The 21,512-nt window shown below is 45.6% G+C and overlaps 1 protein-coding gene across 1 annotated transcript; it reads left to right on the forward strand.

Annotated features, from left to right (window-relative positions):
- Nucleotides 1-662: 662 nt before the first annotated feature.
- Nucleotides 663-16,080, forward strand: LOC135981001 (uncharacterized). The gene is made up of 3 exons (XM_065581947.1): nt 663-1,600; nt 2,670-2,912; nt 16,001-16,080. The coding sequence occupies exons 1-3, from the start codon at nt 1,045-1,047 to the stop codon at nt 16,078-16,080; spliced, it is 879 nt and encodes a 292-aa protein (XP_065438019.1). The 5' UTR covers nt 663-1,044.
- Nucleotides 16,081-21,512: the final 5,432 nt, after the last annotated feature.

Here is a 21,512-nt window from a genome sequence, read left to right on the forward strand (position 1 = left end):
ATTAGCGTTTTCCAAGGGCGAATTGCTTCATGCGCAGGTATATTTAATTGCTTGTAGCCTAATCTGTTAATTGTCCCATCTGGCCGCCATTAATCCCTTCAGGGTGAGTGTAGGGGTGAACATCCCATCACAGTAGCCCATAGAATAATAAAGGGAAAAAACAGCCAGACTTATTCATTGTTTTCTTTTGAATGTGGTTCAGTTAGAGCTTCTGTGAGAGAAGTTTCTGAGTGCATTGTCTGATAATTGCAAAATGATGAATTTCAGACCAAAGGATCAGGGGAAAGTCACTCACTTTCATCTAGTTTCATCCCATTTGAGGAATCTTAGGTATCTCATTCATAGAATCATAGAATATCAGGGTTAGAAGGGATCTCAGGAGGTCATTTAGTCCAACCCCCTGCTCAAAGCAGGACCAACCCCCAACTAAATCATTCAGAATGACTTTGCCTTGTTTTGTTTATATATTTTCATTTTCCCTTTTATTTCTCTAGCACATATTGCCTTGTGTTGTGATCCTCTCACATCTTCAGAGTAAAGCAGTGTCAGGGTCAGATAGAACTTGGATGTAAGGGAAGGGGTTCTCACACCTTGAGTCCTGGAATCCATTCAATGACCTTACAAGTGATTGTGCATTATCCATACTAGTATAACACACCTTAAGGCCTGGTCTACACTACGACTTTAATTCGGATTTATCAGCTTTAATTCGAATTTACCCTGCAACCGTCCACACAACGACGCTATTTATTTCGATGTAAAGGGCCCTTTAAATCGATTTCTGTACTCCACCCCGACGAGCGGAGTAGCGCCAAAATCGATTTCAACATTTCGAATTAGGGATAGTGTGGCCGCAATTCGATGGTATTGGCCTCCGGGAGCTATCCCACAGTGCATCATTGTGACCGCTCTGGACAGCAATCTAAACTTGGATGCACTGGCCAGGTAGACAGGAAAAGCCCCACGAACATTTGAATTTCATTTCCTGTTTGCCCAGCGTGGAGAGCACAGGTGACCACAGATAGCTCATCAGCACAGGTAACCATGCAGGCTGATAATCGAAAAAGAGCACCAGCATGGACCGTGAGGGAGGTACTGGATCTGATCGCTGTATGGGGAGAGGATTCAGTGCTTGCAGAACTTCGTTCTAAAAGACGAAATGCAAAAACTTTTGAAAAAATCTCCAAGGGCATGATGGAGAGAGGCCACAATAGGGACTCTGATCAGTGCCGCGTGAAAGTCAAGGAGCTCAGACAAGCCTATCAAAAAACAAAGGAGGCAAACGGTCGCTCCGGGTCAGAGCCGCGGACATGCCGCTTCTACGCCGAGCTGCATGCAATTCTAGGGGGGGCTGCCACCACTACCCCACCTGTGATCGTGGATTCTGGGTCGGGGATAGTCTCATCAGCGACGCCTGAGGATTCTGCCGATGGGGGAGAGGAGGAGGAGGAGGAGGAGGAGGAGGAGGATGAGCTTGCAGAGAGCACACAGCACTCCGTTCTCCCCAACAGCCAGGATCTTTTTCTCACCCTGACTGAAGTACCCTCCCAAGCCTCCCAAGCCAGTACCCAAGACTCTGACCCCATGGAAGGGACCTCAGGTGAGTTTACCTTTTAAAATATAAAACTTGTTTTAAAAGCAAACGGTTTTTAATGATTACTTTGCCCTGAGGACTTGGGATGCATTCGCGGTCAGTTCAGCTACTGGAAAAGTTTGTTAACGTGTCTGGGGATGGAGCGGAAATCCTCCAGGGACATCTCCATGAAGCTGTCCTGGAGGTACTCCAAAAGCCTTGCCACAAGGTTTCTGGGCAGTGCATCCTTATTCCGTCCTCCATGGTAGGACACTTGACCACGCCATGCTTGCAGCAAGTAATCTGGTATCATTGCCTGACAAAGCCTGGCAGCGTATGGTCCCGGTGTTTGCTGGCATTCAAGCAACATCCGTTCTTTATCTTGTTGTGTAATCCTCAGGAGAGTGATATCACTCCTGGTAACCTGGTTGAAATACGGGAACTTAATTAAGGGGACAGAGGTGGCCGTTCCTACTGGGCTGTTTGCCTGTGGCGGAAAATAAATCCTTCCCTGCAGTTAGCCAAGCGCAGATGGGAAATTGGCCCTGAGTTTTTCGCGTTTGGCTAGCAGGGATCTTCCCTGTTACCAGCCATGCGGTGGGGGGAGGGGTACCGTAATCATCCCAGAGAATTCATGGCGGGAGGGGGGCGGCGGCGGGGGGGTGGTGGTTAGTTTGGTGCCTGCAGAGATCTTCCCTGATACCAGCCACGCGGTGGGGGGGAGGGGTACAGCGATCATCCCAGAGAATTCATGGCGAGAGGGGGGGGTGGTTAGTTTGTTTTCTGCTGCTGCTGAATGTTAACAGAAAAACCGCAGCACTCTACAGGCTATGCTTGGTATGTGGGAAAGGAGGGCGCAGAAGCTGTAAGACAATGGCTTACCATGGCCGCATGCAAGCCGAATTCTGTTGCCCAGACCTGTGATCTCTAGCAGCAAAGCCACAGGCACTCAGCATTAAGAGGCAAAATGCGACCTTGCACAGAAATCACATGTGCTATGTAATGTGAATAGTGTTGGTCACTGTGAAAGAGTATAAGCATTGTTCTGCAAAATGTAGCTTTTTAAACAATTCTCTCTTTTTTCCCCTCCCTACAGCAGCTGCAAATTCCTCAAGCCTCCCTCCTCCATCCCGAAGGTTATCACAGATAAGGCGTCGTAAGAAGAGAACGCGAGATGAGATGTTTTCTGAAATTATGGAATCCAGCCGCAGTGACAGAGCTCATCTGAATGAGTGGAAGGAAACAGTTTCAAAGTATAGGAAAGAAGCTAGTGAACGTCAGGACAGGAGGGACCAACGTGAGGACATGAGGGACCAACGTGAGGACAGGAGGGACCAACGTGAGGAGAGGAGGGACCAACGTGAGGAGAGGAGAGATGCTCGAGATGAGAGGTGGCGGCAGGAAGATCAGAGGAGGCAGGATGCAACGCTGGGGCTGCTGCGTGAGCAAACAGACATGCTCCGGCATCTGGTGGAGCTTCAGGAACGGCTGCTGGAAAACAGACTGCCGCTTCAGCCCCTGTTCCACCCTCCCCCCTCCCCATGTTCCGTATCCTCCTCACCCAGACGTGTAAGAACGCCGGGGGGGAGGCTCCGTACACCTTCCCATTCCACCCCAGTAGACAGCCCAAGCAAAAGGCTGTCATTTTTTTAACCTTTTCTTAGTGGCTTTTTCCTTCCCAGCAATCCTCCTCCCAAATACCACCCGGGTTCCCTCCCTCTTTTTCTAATCTATTAATAAAGAATAAATGATTTTTAAATGATAGTGACTTTATTTGGTTTGAAAGAAAGCTGGGGGAAGGGAGAGGGTGGGTTCCTTACAGAAAATCAGTCAATAAAGGGGGCGGGTTTTCATGAAGGAGAAACAAACAGATATTTCACACTGTAGCCTGGCCAGTCATGAAACTGGTTTTTAAAGCTTCTCTGATGCACAGCACTTCCTGGTGTGCTCTTCTAATCGCCCTGGTGTCTGGCTGCGCGTAATCAGCAGCCAGGCGATTTGCCTCAGGCTCCCACCCCGCCATAAAGGTCTCCCCCTTACTTTCACAGAGATTGTGGAGCACACAGCAAGCAGAAATAACAATGGGGAGATTTCTTTGGCTGAGGTCAGAGCGAGTCAATAATGATCGCCAGCGACCTTTTAAACGGCCAAATGCACATTCTACCACCATTCTGCACTTGCTTAGCCTGTAGTTAAATGGCTCCTGACTCCTGTCCAGGCTGCCTGTGTACGGCTTCATGAGCCATGGCATTAAGGGGTAGGCTGGGTCCCCAAGAATAACTATTGGCATTTCAACATCCCCAACGGTTATTTTCTGGTCCGGAAAGTAAGTCCCTTGCTGCAGCCCTTTAAACAGAGTAGTGTTCCTGAAGACGCGAGCGTCATGAACCCTTCCCGCCCAGCCCGCGTTGATGTTGGTGAAACGTCCCTTGTGATCCACAAGTGCTTGCAGCACCATTGAAAAGTACCCCTTGCGGTTTATGTACTCGGTGGCTTGGTGCTCCGGTGCCAAGATAGGGATATGTGTTCCGTCTATCGCCCCATCACAGTTAGGGAATCCCATTGCAGCAAAACCATCCACTATAGCCTGCACATTTCCCAGAGTCACTAACTTTCGTAGCAGCACCTGAGTGATTGCTTTGGCTACTTGCATCACAGCAGCCCCCACAGTAGATTTGCCCACTCCAAATTGATTCCCGACTGACCGGTAGCTGTCTGGCGTTGCAAGCTTCCACAGGGCTATCGCCACGCGCTTCTCAACTGTGAGGGCTGCTCTCATCTTGGTATTCTGGCGTTTCAGGGCAGGGGACAGCAAGTCACAAAGTTCCATGAAAGTGCCCTTACGCATGCGAAAGTTCCGCAGCCACTGGGAATCGTCCCACACCTGCAACACTATGCGGTCCCACCAGTCTGTGCTTGTTTCCCTTGCCCAGAATCGGCGTTCCATGGATAGAATCTGCCCCATTAACAACATGATCTCCAAAGCACCGGGGCCCATGGTTTCACAGAATTCTGTATCCGTGTCCGTGTCCATGTCCATGTCAATGTCCTCATCATGCTTGTCGCTGCGCTGCCGCCGCCGCTGCCTCCTCGCCTCGTTTTTCTGGTCCTGGCTGAGCATAAACTCCACGAGAACGCGCGAGGTGTTTACAATGTTCATGACTGCTGTCTTGAGCTCAGTGGGCTCCATGCTTGCCGTGGTATGGAGTCTGCAGTGTTCACCCACCCAGGAAAAAAGACGCGAAAATGGTTGTCTGCCGTCCGTTGCTTTCATGCAGGGAGGGAGGAGGTGAGGCTGTACCCAGAACCACCTGCGACGATGTTTTTTGTCCCATCAGGCACTGGGATCTTAACCCACAATTCCAATGGGCGCGGGAGACTGCGGGAACTATGGGATAGCTATGGGATAGCTACCCACAGTGCAACGCTGCAGAAATCGACGCTAGCCCCGGTACTTGGACGCACACCACCGAATTAATGTGCTTAGTGTGGTCGCATACATTTCGACTTTATACAACCTGTTTTTCAAATCCGAATTATATAAATTCGGATTAATCCCGTAGTGTTGGAAGGGCAGTATGTGTAAAAATTCTAGAGCACTTACTAAATTTACACAAGGATCAATCCATCCACTACCATTTAATAGTGCACAGCAACATGATAAAGCAATTTGGGACAAGAGGGTAAGATTAGATTATTTTATTGAAATTGCAAGTGGGGAGAGGCTTTGGAAAACAAGAAGTAGATTCTGAAACTGGAATTTCGCCAAAACACCAATCCTAATAGGTAATAATAAACCCAACAACAATCCTAATCCTTTGCAAAAATATCATGAAGGATATTTAATAATTACAAGCACACCAAGACTAATTGTACGCCCAATCCAGACAATAGTGTATCACACCGCACAATGCCCACTCCCATGAGGGCATTGGTTCAGGACTGATTAAGAGAAAGTGCCATTGAATCATCATCAAAACACTTTTTGGAGGACACTGGATTTCCTTTGAGGTCTCCTATAATAACAGTGGCCCAGTCTATCCCTACTTAAGTGTGTGAGATCTGACAGGATCACAGTCCCAGGAGAACCTAATTCTCACCATTGCAAAGTCCATACTCTTTTCTTTCGAACAGAACTTTCTCTTGGCTTGTGCATGTTGGCTACATTCCCAAAGGGTTAGAAGATCAATGAGAAGCTCATTTGTGTGTTCAAATATCACCTGGTTCTTCTTAGACCATTCTGTCACTATTTGAATACAAAGCACAACTAGAGGTTAATTATTGCTTCCCCTCGGTGATTCATCTATAAGCTTCTCCTGGAGGAAGATCATTTTAAAGAAAAATTGTGTTTACGTTTTTTTTAAATCATTGTAGCATGGTGCGCATCAGTCTGTTGTTTGTTCTATGAAGGTACAGTGAGCAGCTGGCTTTCTGTAGTTTACCTATGACATTTCATCTTTTGAAAATGCATCAGTGAGACCTATTTCTGAGAGCATTTCCACATGGTGTGCCCCTGTGCACTGAAATCAACATTTAAAAGGCACTACTTCATTACTTTCCCTTATTTCCTGTACTGACTGAGGGAGGAGGGCAAAGAGCAGAGAGCCTGGTCACAGTCAGTAGTGGCAGACCCCATCTTGCTGCACTGAGGAAGCTATTTAGAGAACATTGCTGAAGCATGTTTATTATATCTCACTTTATAACCTATTTCAGACTATAAAACCCAAACCACAATAATGCTCAGAGCATGACAAAATCCACAAGCAATAAAAATAAGTTTTTCAGTTCAGGGGAGAGACTTTTGTGAAGGTAATTGACGGCAGATTTTGGCCCCATCGTTGTATCTCTAGTATTGGCTGTGATTTAACTCCAAATTTAAGGGACAAATATTGTCCTCAATCAGTCCATATTCTGATGTATTGCAAGATCAATGGAATAGGAGGGGTGTACGTGAGTGCAGAATGTGGTTTTTTCCATTTTTTGACATAAACTCCAAAAAATGTAGATGCAAAATGAAATTTCCGTTGCAAAATTTTCCATTTTGTCTTAAAGCCATTTTTCATCAAAACAAACAAAGAATGGCAAAAAAAATCTCCAACCAGCTTTATTCCCACATCTCTAGGCTTAGGCATGGACCTGGTGCACTGACGGCAGCAATTCCAGCTGCTGCATCATCCTGTAGGGATCTATGTGTTCTATCCCATTATTCCTACCCAGGTGCAGAGATGAAGAGACTGTTGCTAGCTAGCTCAATTCTAATACAGATCAAGGGCCTGCTGCAACTCTTTCTATGCCAGTGGCACCAACCTCACATAAATGAGCCTTTGCTGCTTCTTTTTGTATTATTAATATACACAACGCTACTTTGGAGCTGAAGGTGAGACCTGAGCATAACCCTTTTCCAGTGTGATGACTGCATGACACTACGGCCTTGGGTGTTGTTTCTGCAACAGCAAAGAGAGAATCAAGGCAGCATTAAAACCTGAGGAGGAGATTTTGAGGCTGTCCCTTCTCGATCTCCTACACAAACACATAGCCAGATACAGTGGGCCAGATTCTGATCTCAGTTACACCAGTATAAACCCAGAGTGATGCCTTTGTCTTCACTTTAAGCATTAGCTCCCTGAGTCTAGAGGGCTTCTTGCTACAAATCTTTTACCAGAAAAGGAGGGAAAATGTACTTGTAAAGATTGGCTACTGTCAGTTTTCATCTTTTCTCCCAGACTAAGCAACCTTTACCTTTTCAGTCTTGGTGTAGGGAGAATGCATTTCCAAAACACAGGCATAAATAGAGACAGATGGGGAAGATTGCAAGTGAGTCAGAATTGTTTATAAAATAATCCAAACCTATCCAAGCTGTATTTGTGAGCTTGGGTTCAATTTGACAACACCTGTCCTCTGAGTCTGTCTGGCCGCCAGCAGGACACAATCCATATTTTAAAAACTTATTTTCAGAAATAGACATTAACTCCCGGATTAATATTGCCTTCTTCCCTCTCTTGCCACACTGCATTGATGTTGCGTGTTGCCTTGGCTGCACTTCTCACCACCCACGCACCAAGAGATTAAATTCATTGGCTAGGTTCTCCCCATTAATCTATATGAGTTATCACATAGATCTAACTACCCGTTCTGCACTATTTTTCACTGTAGCTTTGGCTTGCTAGCTCAACAGTAAATCTTTAGTTCATTTCTCTACACCTCCCCTACTTGCTTGCAGTGGCAGCAGCAACCTTCGGCCTCTCAGCCCAGAAACCGCTCTCAAAATGACAAACACTTCAAGCTCAAGTAGCCCTGCGGCCATTGACATGGTATATTGAAGCAAGGTTTGGCTCGGTCTGGATACCTGTCAGACATGCACACTCTCAGCTTGTTCACCCGTAAGGAAAAAAATAGATTGCATAGTTCCAGCAAAGGACCTTCCTTATTGATCTGTGTACATCCCTAGTAGTGATTAAACATGAAACATCTTAAATTCCTACAGTGATGTCTGTTGACTCTTTTTACAATTATATTTTTTGAGAAAACAGATATACAGTATATACTCGATCATAAGCCGGTTTGTTTATAAGCCGACCCCCCCAAAATGGATAAGTAAAAATGGAAAATTTTTATGACCCATTCATAAGCTGACCCTATAATTCAGGGGTAGGCAACTTTGGCTCCCGGGCCATCAGGATAAGCCACTGGTTTGTTTACCTTGAGCGTCCGCAGGCACAGAGGTAAACCTAAGAAAACAAAGTGTCCAGGCGCGCCAGCTGCTTACCCTGACAGGCCAGGACAGCAACTGGTGGGGAAATGTTTTTGGGGGGAGAAGCTGGGGGTCAGGGGAGTAACCCCTGTGACCACTCCCGACATGACCCCACCCCTAGCCTGGGACCCCCACACTCTCCCCATCCCATTCCTTCCCACCTTATCTGGGGAGGGCCAGGGGAGGATGTCTCTGGCCTGGCTGGAGCTGCTCTGGCAGGCTGGGCAGTGCGGCCGCAGCCTGCTCCGGCGGGCCAGAGCAGGCTGCGCGGCCGCAGCATGTTCCAGCGGGCTGGGCTGGGTGGCACGGCTGCAGCGTGCTCCGGTGGCCTGGGTGGTGCAGCCACAGCCTGCTCTGGGGGGGCGGGGCCAAGCGGCACAGCTGCAGCCTGCCAGCCCCGGAGCTGCAGCTGCTTCAGAGGCTGGGGGAGCAAGCAGAGAGACTCTGGCCCCGCCTCTTCCCTTCTGGCTCTGCTGACTGTGCTGCCTCTCCTTGCTCCCTCTGTTGTGGGGAGGGGCTGTGTCCCACCTCTCCCTCTCTATACCCGTTCATAAGCCGACCCCCTTCTCTGGTGCTTCCCTTTTTTACTAAAGAAATTTGGCTTATGAATGAGTATATACGGGACTTCACTGTGTTTCAAATAACAGGAATTCCAGATCAATAGAGATTTTGATAAATTCTGTATTAAATTATAAATGAGAAAAATTAGAGAGCTAAAGTGAGGATACAAGTACAGATAGCTTTTAGGGGCTGCAGGTGAGTGGCCACCTCACAGCGCGCCCCGTGACTTCAGGGCAGCTCTGCACACAGCCCCTCACCTCAGTTTCCCTTCTTGGATCCTCAAATAAACTCCACACAGGGTTTTTTTCCCCACTTCAATCACAAGAGCCCTCCTGAGGCTCTGACTTATTAACTTAAAGTTCAAAACTAGATGCAAAAGTCTTCCCTCCAGCCAGGTACAGCCCAAACGTCCCTGGTCTGCTCAGAGTCCTTCCTACCTGAGCAAGCTACTTCCTCTGGTCTCAGGATCTCCTCTGAAGACTCACTACATCCTCCTGAGCTACCCCCTACTGCAGCCACCTCCTGCTCTTCATAGAAAATTGCCTGATTCCTCTTAGATGAGGCATATTCTGCTGTCAGGGCAACCTAAAGGCAAGCCACCCTGTTACTAATGTCATGGTCAGGAATTCCATAAAGGAATTCCATTGTAATGCTAGAGGGTACAATTAAAGCTGATCTTAATGCAGTACTGAAAATAACTTTTTAATAAATATTCAAACCTGTTAAAGAAATGCTTATTTCCAGAACAAGCCAGAGATGGGCCAAGCCCAGAATCCTGTAGCCAAAGCTCCCCAAATTCCTGCCATGGTGGATCTGGGTCTTTGAAGCTACTCTAAATTGAAGTCTCTCTTTGCTAGAGCAAAACCCAGGCAGCAAAGTTTTGCAAAATTAAAACCAATCCCAAATGTGCCTCTGTCTAAATCAAACCTCAATTTAATATCTCAGTTCAATTTTCCAGTTTAAAATAAATAGCCTGCATCGGTGACACACATCTTCACAGTTGCAGAAAGCACAAGTGAAAGGTCAGTTCCGGTAGTCATAGCTACCTATGAAAATGATAATTTGTGGTTATCAAGCATCCAAGCAGTGTATCATACCATGTTGCAATGACCAAGAAAGTATAGCAGCATTGTAACTGGGGAAATGATTAACAGTTACAGTGGTGGTCTCCAAACTGTGGGGCATGCCTCCCCACAGGGAAATGAAGAAACGCTTTGGGGGGTGCACAGCAGGACCCAGGCCAGCCCCTATAGAGGGCAGGGAAGGAGCACCACACTTCCAGCCCCATTCTGCCCCCGAGACCAGCTCTGCCTCCGGCCTCACTCCTCTCCCAACCCCGTTCAGCCCCTAGCCCTGCTCTGCCTCCAGGCCTGATGATAAATAAGTGATAAATAAGTAAACAGCAAAAGGAATAATACACTGCAGAAAAATAAAAACAAGTTTTAAAATAGGGGCTTTTTGCAATAAGATAACCATGGAGCTGACTACATTGATGTATTGGAAATTAATTTATTCAAATAAGGGTACTAGCTGTTGGAAGTTTAATTGTGGTTAGCTTGCATACACACATAGGTTTGGGCACAGGCACCAACTTTTCAAACTGCTGGGGGTGCTCGACCCCCAGCTCTGCCCCAGGCCTCGCCCCCACTCCACCTCTTCCCCCAAGACCCCACACCCACCCTGCCTCTTCCCACCCCCGCTCCACTCCCTCCCGCCCAGTTCTGCCCCCTCCTGGAGCGTGCTGCATCCCTGCTCCTCCTCCCCCCCTCCCAGCCTCCCTGCATGCCCAGAAACAGTTGTTTGCAGCGGGAGGCTCCAGGAGGTGCTGATCTGCAGGGTCTGCTGGCGGGAGGAGGTGCAGGCAGAGCTGGTAGGGAGGCTGCCAGTGGGTGCTCCGCACGGAGTCAGTGCCTATAGGCCTGGACTGAAACCGTGTCAAATATGGTCCCAGACATGTGTTGTGAAAGATGGTGTAAATTGGGTTGTCATGTCCCAGTTATGAGATACTCCACTGGCCAGGGATCAGCAACATGTCCGTACATGGACACAAGTGTCGGTGGTAAAAATGTTGAGGTCCATGGTAATTTTTCAATAAATGTTGAATGACTGAATGACATAACCCCTCCAATGTCCACCACTAAGTACGGTAATTTTGTCAAGTGTCCATCATGCAGCCTGGTGGTGCCGACCCCTGCCACTGGCTTTATTTGTCTATCTTTGTTTTCTATAATTTTCAGGAGTTTCTGAGTATAACAATCCCGAGAGATGTTCACTTAGTTATATCAGTTTATTGTAGTTGTAAGTTGCCAAGGCATGGGCAGCCTACCTAGTGGGTGGAGCAGGAACTTGCCTGGCGGCTGTGGTGGCAGTTCAGAGTAATGCCAAGTGTAGATACAGGAATCTGGTACCAGGCTTACTGGGCCCAGCTGAACTTGCTGGGTTGCCTAGCAACCAGGCTGTGAGCCAGCTGTGCTCCTGACAGTGTCATTGCATTTATTTGCATGTTTATTTGGATTTAAAGTTAAGTCTTTAAGTCTCTATCTGTGTCTCATCGATCCCATCTTAAATAATAATCTTATGTAGCTGTCTGGGTAAAGAACCTGTATTGGTGATGTGCGATTTTGCACCCTAATTAATCAGAGTCTACTTGACCCACTATGAGAATAAGAAGAAATGTTTCCAAAATGGCTGTCTGTCCCCAAGTAGCCCATAGCTCAGCCCAGCAAAATGTGAATCTGTGTAATATGTACAGCTGAGGTGGGGGTGGTGAGGAGGGAAGCAGGAACATATCCCCAATCCAACTCCTAAAAATAAGATCAGTTAGGCTCAGCCAGTTCTGTCACTTAACTGTATTTTCATACACTGCATATTTTACAAATCCGTAGGACTTTCAGGCCTGGATATGTCCTGGCAGAAGACATTCTCTTTTCAAAAATAGTTTAATCACCTTTGGGCAAAGATATCCACAAGCACAGGGACTTTCAAGCAGGATAACATAACAGGATATGTGCTGTAGAAAAAACATCACACTGTGTGCCCAATCCTTCTCCCATGGATGTCAATGGGAAAACCCCATTCAATGGGAGCAAGATTGGATGTAAACTGAAAGTATTCAAATGCAAAAGGCAATGTTTGTTTGTTTTCAACCACCTATAATCAGGTCAAGTGGGAAAGGGGTTAAGAAAAGAGGAGACTTCTGGTAAAACATGTGTTAGGGCTCAGTACAAAGTGATCAGACTATATAATCTTAAGTATTATATTAGTGCTTTCCCCCAAACATATTCTGTGGTTTCCACTCATAAAATACCCAGGTACAAAGTTATTTCTAGTTTATTAAAACCTGGAGTTTGATCTTACAACCTTAAGTCCAGCAACACCCTGTTAAAGTCAATGAGAATTTTGCCCAAATCCAGACAGCAAGATATTACCCCAATGCGGTTATTAATTATTATGTTATGCAATACATTTGCATGGTTTATGTCTTCTATTGCACTCTTGGTGCAAATACACATGGGCCACCACCCACAAGCCGAAACCTGGTGGATGACAAAGCATATCACTGCAGTCTCTCTCAACCAAGTCACATACCAACTCATCCTAAATGGTAAATAAGCCCACCAAGCAAAGAGTAAAATGAAACTTCGCTCACTCCTCAGAGACAGAAAATTCCACAATGAAAAGTTCAATACTGAGGACCTGACAATAGCCAGGGAAATCCTGAAATGTAGAAAAGCATCTGGATGCAATGGTATATCTTCAGTACAAGAGCGCAGAAGTGGCTACTTGACTTCAATTCTTGCATGGAGACAATGCAGATACCCAGGTTGTGGAAACAGGCTAAAGTGGTTGCACTAATTAAAACCCATAAAGTTCCTAACTCTGCAAAGAGTTACCAACAAATATCCTTACTCTGCTCAACCTACAAGATATATGAACAAATGAGAAAGGGTAGAATGTCTTAAAGAGCGGAAGGGCAGCTCATTGATGACCAAGCTGGTTTCCTCCCAAGATGTTCATGCTGTGGTCAAGTGCAAATAAACTCAGTACATCAAAGATGCTTTTGAAAGCTACAAAATTACGGGCTGTGGTTTATTGATCTATCAGCTGTTTATGACACTGTGAACGATCATGAATTTCTATTGAAACTGGTAACAACTTTGAAAAATGGCAAGATGGTCCAGATCATCTCCTCTCTGTTCAAGAATCAGTTGTCAAGATGGATGGTCAGAAAAGTCAATTACATGTTAAATGGAATGGGTTGCCTCATGGTTCAGTGCTGTCACACTTGCTATTTAAGGTCTATACAGATGACCAATCAGAATTCCCTTACGTGCGAAGATTCATTTATGCAGATGATCTTTGCATTGCCACCCAATCAGAAAGATTTGAGGACATTGTACACACGCTAACTCAGGGGTCGGCAACCTTTCAGAAGTGGTGTGCCGAGTCTTCATTTATTCACTTTAATTTAAGGTTTCACGTGCCGGTAATACATTTTAATGTTTTTTAGAAGGTCTCTCTCTATAAGTCTATATATTATATAACTAAACTATTGTTGTATTGTAAAATAAACAAGGTTTTCAAAATGTTTAAGAAGCTTCATTTAAAATTAAATTAAAATGTTGATCTTATGCCACCGGCCCAGTCAGCCCGCTGTAGGTCTGGGGTTCTGTTCACCTAGGCCGGCAGCGGGCTGAGCGGGGCCTGCGGCCAGGACCCCGGCTGGCAAGGGTTCGGCAGTCAGAACCCCAGACTGGCAGCAGGCTGTGCAGGGCTGGCGGCCGGGACCCCAGACTGGTAGTGGGCTGAGCGGCTCAGCCCGCTGCCGCTCAGGGTTTCCATCCGCCGGCTCCTGCCAGCAGGGATCCCAGCTGCCGGACCCGCTCAGCCCACTGCTGGTCTGGGGTCCTGGCCCTGCCCACATACAGTGGGTACCTACCTGCTCCCTGGTTCTGGCCCATTCTCTTCCTCTCTCTCTGCACTGAGCTGAGGGTGGGAGTGCACTGAGCACAGGGCTGGGGGTTAAGGAGCAGGCTGGGGGTTGATGTGTAAGGTCTGGCCAGGAGCTAGAATGAGGGAGGGGGCTCAGGGCTGGGGCAGGAGGTTTGGGTGTGGAGCGCTTACCTGGGCAGCTCCCTTTTGGTGCGAGGGATGCAGGTGGGAATGTGTAGGGGGGTGCAGGAGCTCCCGTTTGGTGCTCAGGGTGGGGGTGGGGATGTGGGGGGTGCAAGAGTCAGGATGTGGGGGGTGCATGGGGTATGGGGGGGGCTGGGTAAGGGGGGTGCAAGAGTCAGGGCAGAGGGCTGGGGGCATGTGAGAGGGGTGCAGGTGTCAGGGCATAGGGTGTGGGGCCTGGGTATGTGTGGGGGTGCCAGAGTCAGGGCTGGGGTCGTGGGGGGGATGAAGGAGTCAAGCAGAGGGCTGGGTGTGTGTGAGGGGGGTACAAGGCTCAGGGCGGGCCTGGGATGTGTGCGGGGCTGCAGGACTCAGGGCAGAGGGCTGTGTGTGTGTGAGGGGAGGGGTCAAAGCAGAGGGCTGGGTGTGTGTGGGGGGGTCAGGGCAGAGGGCTGGGGTCGTGGGGTGCTCACGGCAGAGGGCTGGAGAGGATATGCCCCTATTCCACCACCCCCTTCCCCAAGGCCCTGGCCCCGCTTCTTCTCTGCCTCTCCCGGGAGCAGTGAGCACGCTGACTCCACTCCTCCCCCAGCCCCTCCCTCGCAAGGGCCATCAGCTGATCGGCCAGCAGGGAGGGAGGGACGGAGAGGAGGAGGAGGGGCAGGAACCCAGCACACTGTGGGAAGAGGCAGGGGAGCTGGCAGGACCAAGCTTCTGGCCCCTGCTCCCTGCCCCTTGCCCCCACGGGAGGAGGGCGGAGGCGGATTTCATAATATACCTTTGGGTCTGCATGCCAAGGGAGGTGGACACCTGACTGCTGGGACAAGTCTCTTAAGCTGAGTCTTCCCAGAGCTGATCTCAGTGTCTGTGTAGTTCTGCAGTTGGGTGTGGCCCTTCCTGTGTGTGTGCTGGAGGAGGCTTAAGAGCCTGGCTCATTAAGACAGGTAAAAAGGGGGCCCATGCTAGCAGAACTGGTGGGCTCAGTGGTATCTCAGCACATCAGGTGGCATCTTAAAAGGGGGCAACCCATCACAACCTGGTTTCTTCAGAACAACTCCCTTCAAGAACTGACCTCAAACAAAAACACTGGGGTACTCTAAATCAAGCTGAGGTGGCAAAGACTGGTGACAGTATGAGTAATGACCCCAAACGTGAATGTGAAGAAGCTAGGCAAACATTTGAACACTGGCTGATGCAGTGTCCTCTATCGACATCCTGTACTCCTGAGGAATTATTTGAGACAAGTGATAACACCAGATCTTGGTTGTGGGTTTGGAGTGATAAGCTTTGATGATGATGATTTGCATGGTGCTTCACAGACATTTAAAATACAACAGGTCTCTTACCCAAGGAATTTACAAATTAAAGGACCAATCCCTGTAAGATGAGAGGTGTGCTCAGCTCCCACTGTAGTTACTTAGCACCTCACTATATTTGGACCTAATGCTAATGGTCTCCCTCATAGGATGGAAAATCTAGACTGGGTTGGCCAAAGCTCCCGGCACTGACCCAGCATCAATCCTTAAAGTTCTCACTTAGGCCCAGTCTCACTGACTTCAGATAGAGATAAAACTAGAGAAGACTTCACATTTTGTCTCCTCGGGCATATTTATGCATGAAGATAAAACAAGCAGCAGATTAAATTTCAGCTTTGAAGATGCAATGAGATTTTCTTGCCAGCACTATGTCAGGAAAACACTAAAAAAATTAAGAATTATTACATTGATTACAATTATTACATCGTCCATCTATATTGTTTCAACATCTGGCCAACCTGGAGAGTGGAAATATATATGATGTTTATATATATACATATATATTCAAAACATCAGCACTACTGAAGAAAAATACCAATTGTAAAGCATTCCTTTGTGACAGGGATAATGATGCCTTGGACGTGAAATGTAATTAAAACTTTGTACTTCTTATTTTATCAAGTGCTTTACATGTATATAATCTGTATTTTAATGTGAAGCCTAAGTTCTTTTTCTCTGTTGAAGGCTGCCATGTATTGTATCCAGCTACAGATGCAGATATAGAATTCTGTGGTTTGTCACTTGTTTCATTCTATGGTGCTTGATGCTACCCTCCATTCCAAGCACTTTTTCACTTTTTCTTCTCTGACATACATGTAGAAAAGAAAAGAAAAGAAAAGAAAAGAAAAGAAAAGAAAAGAAAAGAAAAGAAAAGAAAAGAACATTTCACTGGAACAACATACTGCACACACAGTTCTTCCTCTGGGGAAAGGAAGGGAGAGAGAATGAACCACAGATGGTAGTCATGTTACTTAATGTACAACTGGAAGATGCCGAGCTACTATGATGATGATGATGACAGCAGTATAAGAAACTATATTGTATAGAATAGAACCTAATTTATGTTTTAAATAACAAATCAGTGATGCCTCCTAGGTTTTTTTAAAAACTTTGTAATTTCTACCCACTATACCTAAAAATATTTGATAACTACTTGTATGTCTTGCTTGCATATTGTCCTATATGAACTGCAATATCGAGTAGCACCACAAGTTTCATCTAAATTACAACTTGCCCAACAAAGTATGATTGATTTCTTTTTAATGGCACTGCAAATGGCAATATTTACATCATTTTTGATATCCGATCTCATTTCAGCACTACACGGAGACAGATAAATAGCATTTTATGTCCATTACCATGAACATAGTTTGTTTACGATTTGCTTATTCTTGACAGCTCAGATTTACATAATCTGAATAGCAAATAAATTTTAGTGAAAATATAACATTTATGTTCTTCAGTAGTTCAATTTCCAGACTTGGGTTTGGCTCAGAAATTAAAATATTGAGGGTGTGGGGAAAATTAGAAGTCACCGATCCTGCTACGGACTTCAGTGGAAGCAGATTTGGGCTCTTCATGTTAGTAATGATTAAACACAAAGCAGAGGAGGACGACTGTCCATCATCATTCATGTTCCTTCATGGTTATTTCAACAGTGTTATGGAGATTGGGGGTCATATGGTTAGAGAGTGGGACTGAGCATCAGGGCTCTTGGGTTTTCTTTGTTATTTCATTACGAATGACTTAGGATATGTCTACAGTGGAACTGGATGGAATAAATTCCACTGGATGGAATAAATTCCATCTCAAAGAGACATACTCGCTAACTCTGATCAAGATATTGCACTAAAAATAGAAGTGTAGCTGCAGTGTAACAAGCAGCAGGAGGCGCTAGTCAGCCTGAATATAATGATAGGTACATACTTAGGATGACTAGCCCCTCCCACCATTTGCACCACCATGGCTACACTTCTATTTTTAGTGGACTGGTCAATTAGAGCTAATATGAGTATGTCTCCTCAAATGGAATTTATACCTTCCATCTCCTGTATACACATACTCTAAGTCCACTAATTTGGGGTGCCTCAGACATTCCCTAGCAAAATGACTGACTTTATCTAAAGGAAGGAGGCAATAGTTTGCCAGAGAAATTGACATTTAGCAGAATTACTCTAGTGCTCTAAGCAGTGCCTTAGTTTTCACACTTGAAAAATATAAATATTAGCTAGTCAGGAAGTAACAAGGATTGGATTTAGTCTGCGATTCCACGCTATACTTATACATTTTGAGCCCCTAAGCAGGATGTGTTGTTGGAGTTGCCTCAAATCCAGAAGTGACAAAATCAGAACCCCAGGACTAGCATGCAAGTGCAACTTTTCAGAAATCTACAATTCTGGTTTCAGTGACATTATCTTTGCTTTCATCACAGAAACATGAAAGAAGAGATCTCAAGGCTATTTGCAGGGGCACAGTAAGGAAGGAGAAGGGGACTTTCAGAAAATATGAATGAACTTTGGGTCCAGATTTCTGAAACTTTATCCAAACTGAGCCTTAAATCTTTTGAGCTTCGCCCATTCCATTTAGGATGATTCTTAATTAAATTGCATGTCAACAGGGGCAGCTGACTGACCACAGAAATAGGAAAGCAATTTGCATTACAACAGGCAATATATACAAATATAATACTGTTTGCTTTTGCTATAACATTTGGGCAAAAGGATGGTTGAGACACCTTGGGCAGGAAAGCAAAAGGCCCAGATGCAAAATAGGAAACAACTGAATAGGCTCCATGGTAATTTGTCATGATATGTGTTGTTAATTTAAAATAGACCTGGATGGGCAAACATATCACTAAACATACCACAGAGGGGTAGCTGTGTTAGTCTGTATCCACAAAAACAATGAGGAGTCTGGTGGCACTTTAAAGATTAACAGATTTATTTGGGCATAAGCTTTCGTGGGTAAAAAAACCCACTTCTTCAGATGCATGGAATGAAAATTACAGATACAGGCACAAATAAATAAATAAAAAAATATATGGTTCACTCACGAAGAAATATAAGATTTTGTATAACCTGTATAGCATGTTATAAAGGAGACATATTGCAATATCACCATTCTTTACTGATTACCATTGGTAGAGTACTAAACATTTATATAGCAGTTTGAGTCTTCAATATACTCTAGACACACTAGCTAAATCAATCTTCACAGCGCTCTTACAAGGAAAGTAAGAAAACAGCATTATACTGAACAAGCAGAGTAAAGAATTGATCAAATCATACTCATTGGGAGTTTACTTAAGAAAATCAAAAACAAGAAAACTCGGTTTCTTCATTTGTCTTTTTCTATAATGTTTCTCTCTTGGTGCCTGATTTGAGGGCCTTGCTCTGATGAGATTCTAGGTGCCTAATGTGCATTTTCATTCACCTGACCCTGATGGGATTTAGCTAGGATTGTTACAAATGTTTGCTATTGAATTAATGCCAGAGAATCAGTAGATTCAAAGACTCCTACACATTTTCTCAACCACTGTGTCAGAGCTACCCAGGAGCAAAGCATCTTATGCCACCAGCCCCTTGCTAGTCTTGTAACAGTCCGTTGAAATTCAGCTCAGAAATGGCCACCTGGACTTTTAACTCCACTACAGAATAAAATGGTATGTCACATGCTTCAACCAAAGTGCAGTCAAGTTGTGAGACCCTGACCTAGGCCTTAGTGCTGTTGTGGCAGGACCAGGGAACTCTTCTCCTACCCCAGTTCCACTCAGTACTCTTCTTTAGGAGAAGCAGGCAAGCCTTCTTATCTTTCTTTGTGGGTCCTGATTGGCTATTGCCTCCTTCCTGGCCCTTCTAGTTGCTGGAGAATCAAGTTTTGTTGGTTCTGCCAGTACAAGAACCTGAGTAGCCTCTTTAGGTAATGTTTGGAGGTATAAACTCACTGTCCCTCTTCCCCAGGTGACACATTTCCTTTGGCCACATGTATCAATATCTCCAACAGGGGACAGAGAAGGTCTGATACACCCTGTCACACACTGGTTCAGTTATTGGTATCTAAACACTTAATCCAGTATAGTCCCACTTAAACGTAAGGACGATCTTGCCTATACTAAATAGATTCTAGTTCAAGGTAGAGAGGTCGAGGGGATAGGGCACTGGATTAGTAGTCAGGAAATCTTGGTTCTGTTCTCAGCTCTGCCACTGATTTGTTGTGTGACTTTGGAGAAGTCGCTTCACGTCTCCGTGTCTCCTCTTCCCCTCAGGCTTTTACTGTCTTTTCTAGGGGAAATTGAGTGTTATTTCCAGAGTCATGTCAAAACTCATGGAATTCAGCTACCCAATAATTGGCAATTGACAAAAAGGGAGGAGTCACTGGAACAGACCCATCCTTGGGCAATCTTCTTCAACTGGAGAAAACATGAAGCTGCCAAAGCCCCTCTTTAATTTTCCACAGCCCCTCGACTGTTCCATCTGGTGTAGCTAAACAATTTCATATACTGAAAGCAACCAAACTAAATAACTCTTTTTGTTATGAGATGGAGCCTGACACAGTCTCAAATTCCTACATGGGGAATAAACCACTCTCTGATATGTTGTAAGTTAGAACAGAGCTCTAGCTTCTGCTGTAAGAAGTTATGTTAAATTCAATCAAGAAATAGAGTGCAATAATTGGTCATGCATCCTGCTGAAGAGCACCACTTGTATAATGAAGAAAAGAAAAGGGGAAGGAAGCACAACCTAATGCATCCTCTGCTTTCCTTTTGCTAATCACATCTATTATTATGAAGAATCAGCAGTGTGAGAAGTAAACATATTGAGATAAACCCCTATGGATTAACTGGCTTTGCTTTCTTGTTGTGTCCCTTTAAGTACCAGCCTTCCCCAAAGCTATCCCAAGGTTGGTCATCTCTGACTAAGTGCCTCTTCTCTGCATAACCAGTAGTTTCACAGTTAATTCCCTTTTTCTCTATTTTCTTCTTCCATGACTGAACACTGATAAGTAATATTGTCAAAACATTTAATTAGCAGTATTTCTCAAAATAGAAGAATCAGGTTCAATACAGAAATAAAGGCATCTTTATTTTAAAAGTACTACAGAGTAATAGTTTTTTGCAAACATTAGCCTCTTTAGTTAAGCTCCTAGCTAAACGGTCCAAGAAAGATTAATGAATTAAAAATAAATAAATAAAAATAACGAGTAATTTAATGTAGTGCAACATAAGAAGTACTTGCATTCTGGGTCAGCCAGTTTTGGGCAAACAGCAATCTTCAAGGTTATTATTATTTCAATAGGTTTGTGACCATTTATGATGGGGTGTCCAGCCCACACAGGGCCTGAAGGGGATAAGGTAGCTAGGTGGGCCAATTAACTGCCCAGACTGCACCGGGAGGAACAGCCAGGGAGCAGGGATTAATTAGGTGATGCTCAGCTGGACAGGAACAGGAGGCGCCTGTATACAACTCAGGAGCTGAGATCAGCTGGGGGCTACAGGGGAGTAGTCTGCAGTCACTTCCTGGGAGAAGGGAGGTGTGTTTGGAGCTATAGAGGGAAGTACCATACTGGGAAGAGGGAGTTTGGGCTGGTAAACCCAGAGAATAGGAAGAGCTGGAAAGGCTCATGGGGGAAACAATAAGGTATATAGAATAATGTAGACCTTGACTGCTGAAGAGAGGGCCCCTGAGCTGGAATCTGGCATCAAGGGTGGGCCTGCATTCCCTTACCAGGCACTGAGAAAGTAGCACAGACCAGGCTGTGGAGAGTGGACAGCCTGAAACAGTTTGCCTGAAAAGACGTTGATAGCTTGGAAGGGGAGAACCATAGTGACCTGGCCGGAGAGCCAAGCCATGAAGAGGAAGCTGCAGCTCCTGAAGAAAGAGCTTGCAAGGGGAGAGTGGGATGATGGGTGGAGACACCACCAGAGGAGGGTGTGGCACCTGGAAGGAGGTAATCCCCAGACTGACCACGATGAGGCACCCTAGCAGTAAGTGGACCCTGTGATATTGTTAAGCATATCTGTGTTGCTGCATTTTCCAAACTTCAAAAAGAAGAAATTATTTGGATACGGAATATTTAGTTAGACACAATCAGGTTTATTTTTTATTTTGACTTGTGGAGCTCCTCTGTGCTAACCCCTGATGCTTTTGTTTGCTTGTAACCTTTAAGCTGAACCCCCAAGACAGCTAGTTTTGGTACT

Source organism: Chrysemys picta, chromosome 1, assembly GCF_011386835.1.
Source record: "Chrysemys picta bellii isolate R12L10 chromosome 1, ASM1138683v2, whole genome shotgun sequence".
NCBI lineage: Eukaryota > Metazoa > Chordata > Testudines > Emydidae > Chrysemys > Chrysemys picta.

Coding starts and splice junctions, on each gene's coding strand:
- LOC135981001 (XM_065581947.1), top strand. CDS start 1,045: ATGCAGGCTGATAATCGAAAAAGAGCACCAGCATGGACCGTGAGGGAG. Junction 1,601..2,669: donor CCCCATGGAAGGGACCTCAG/GTGAGTTTACCT, acceptor CCCTCCCTACAG/CAGCTGCAAATTCCTCAAGC. Junction 2,913..16,000: donor TGAGGACAGGAGGGACCAAC/GTGAGGAGAGGA, acceptor TCTCTGTTGAAG/GCTGCCATGTATTGTATCCA.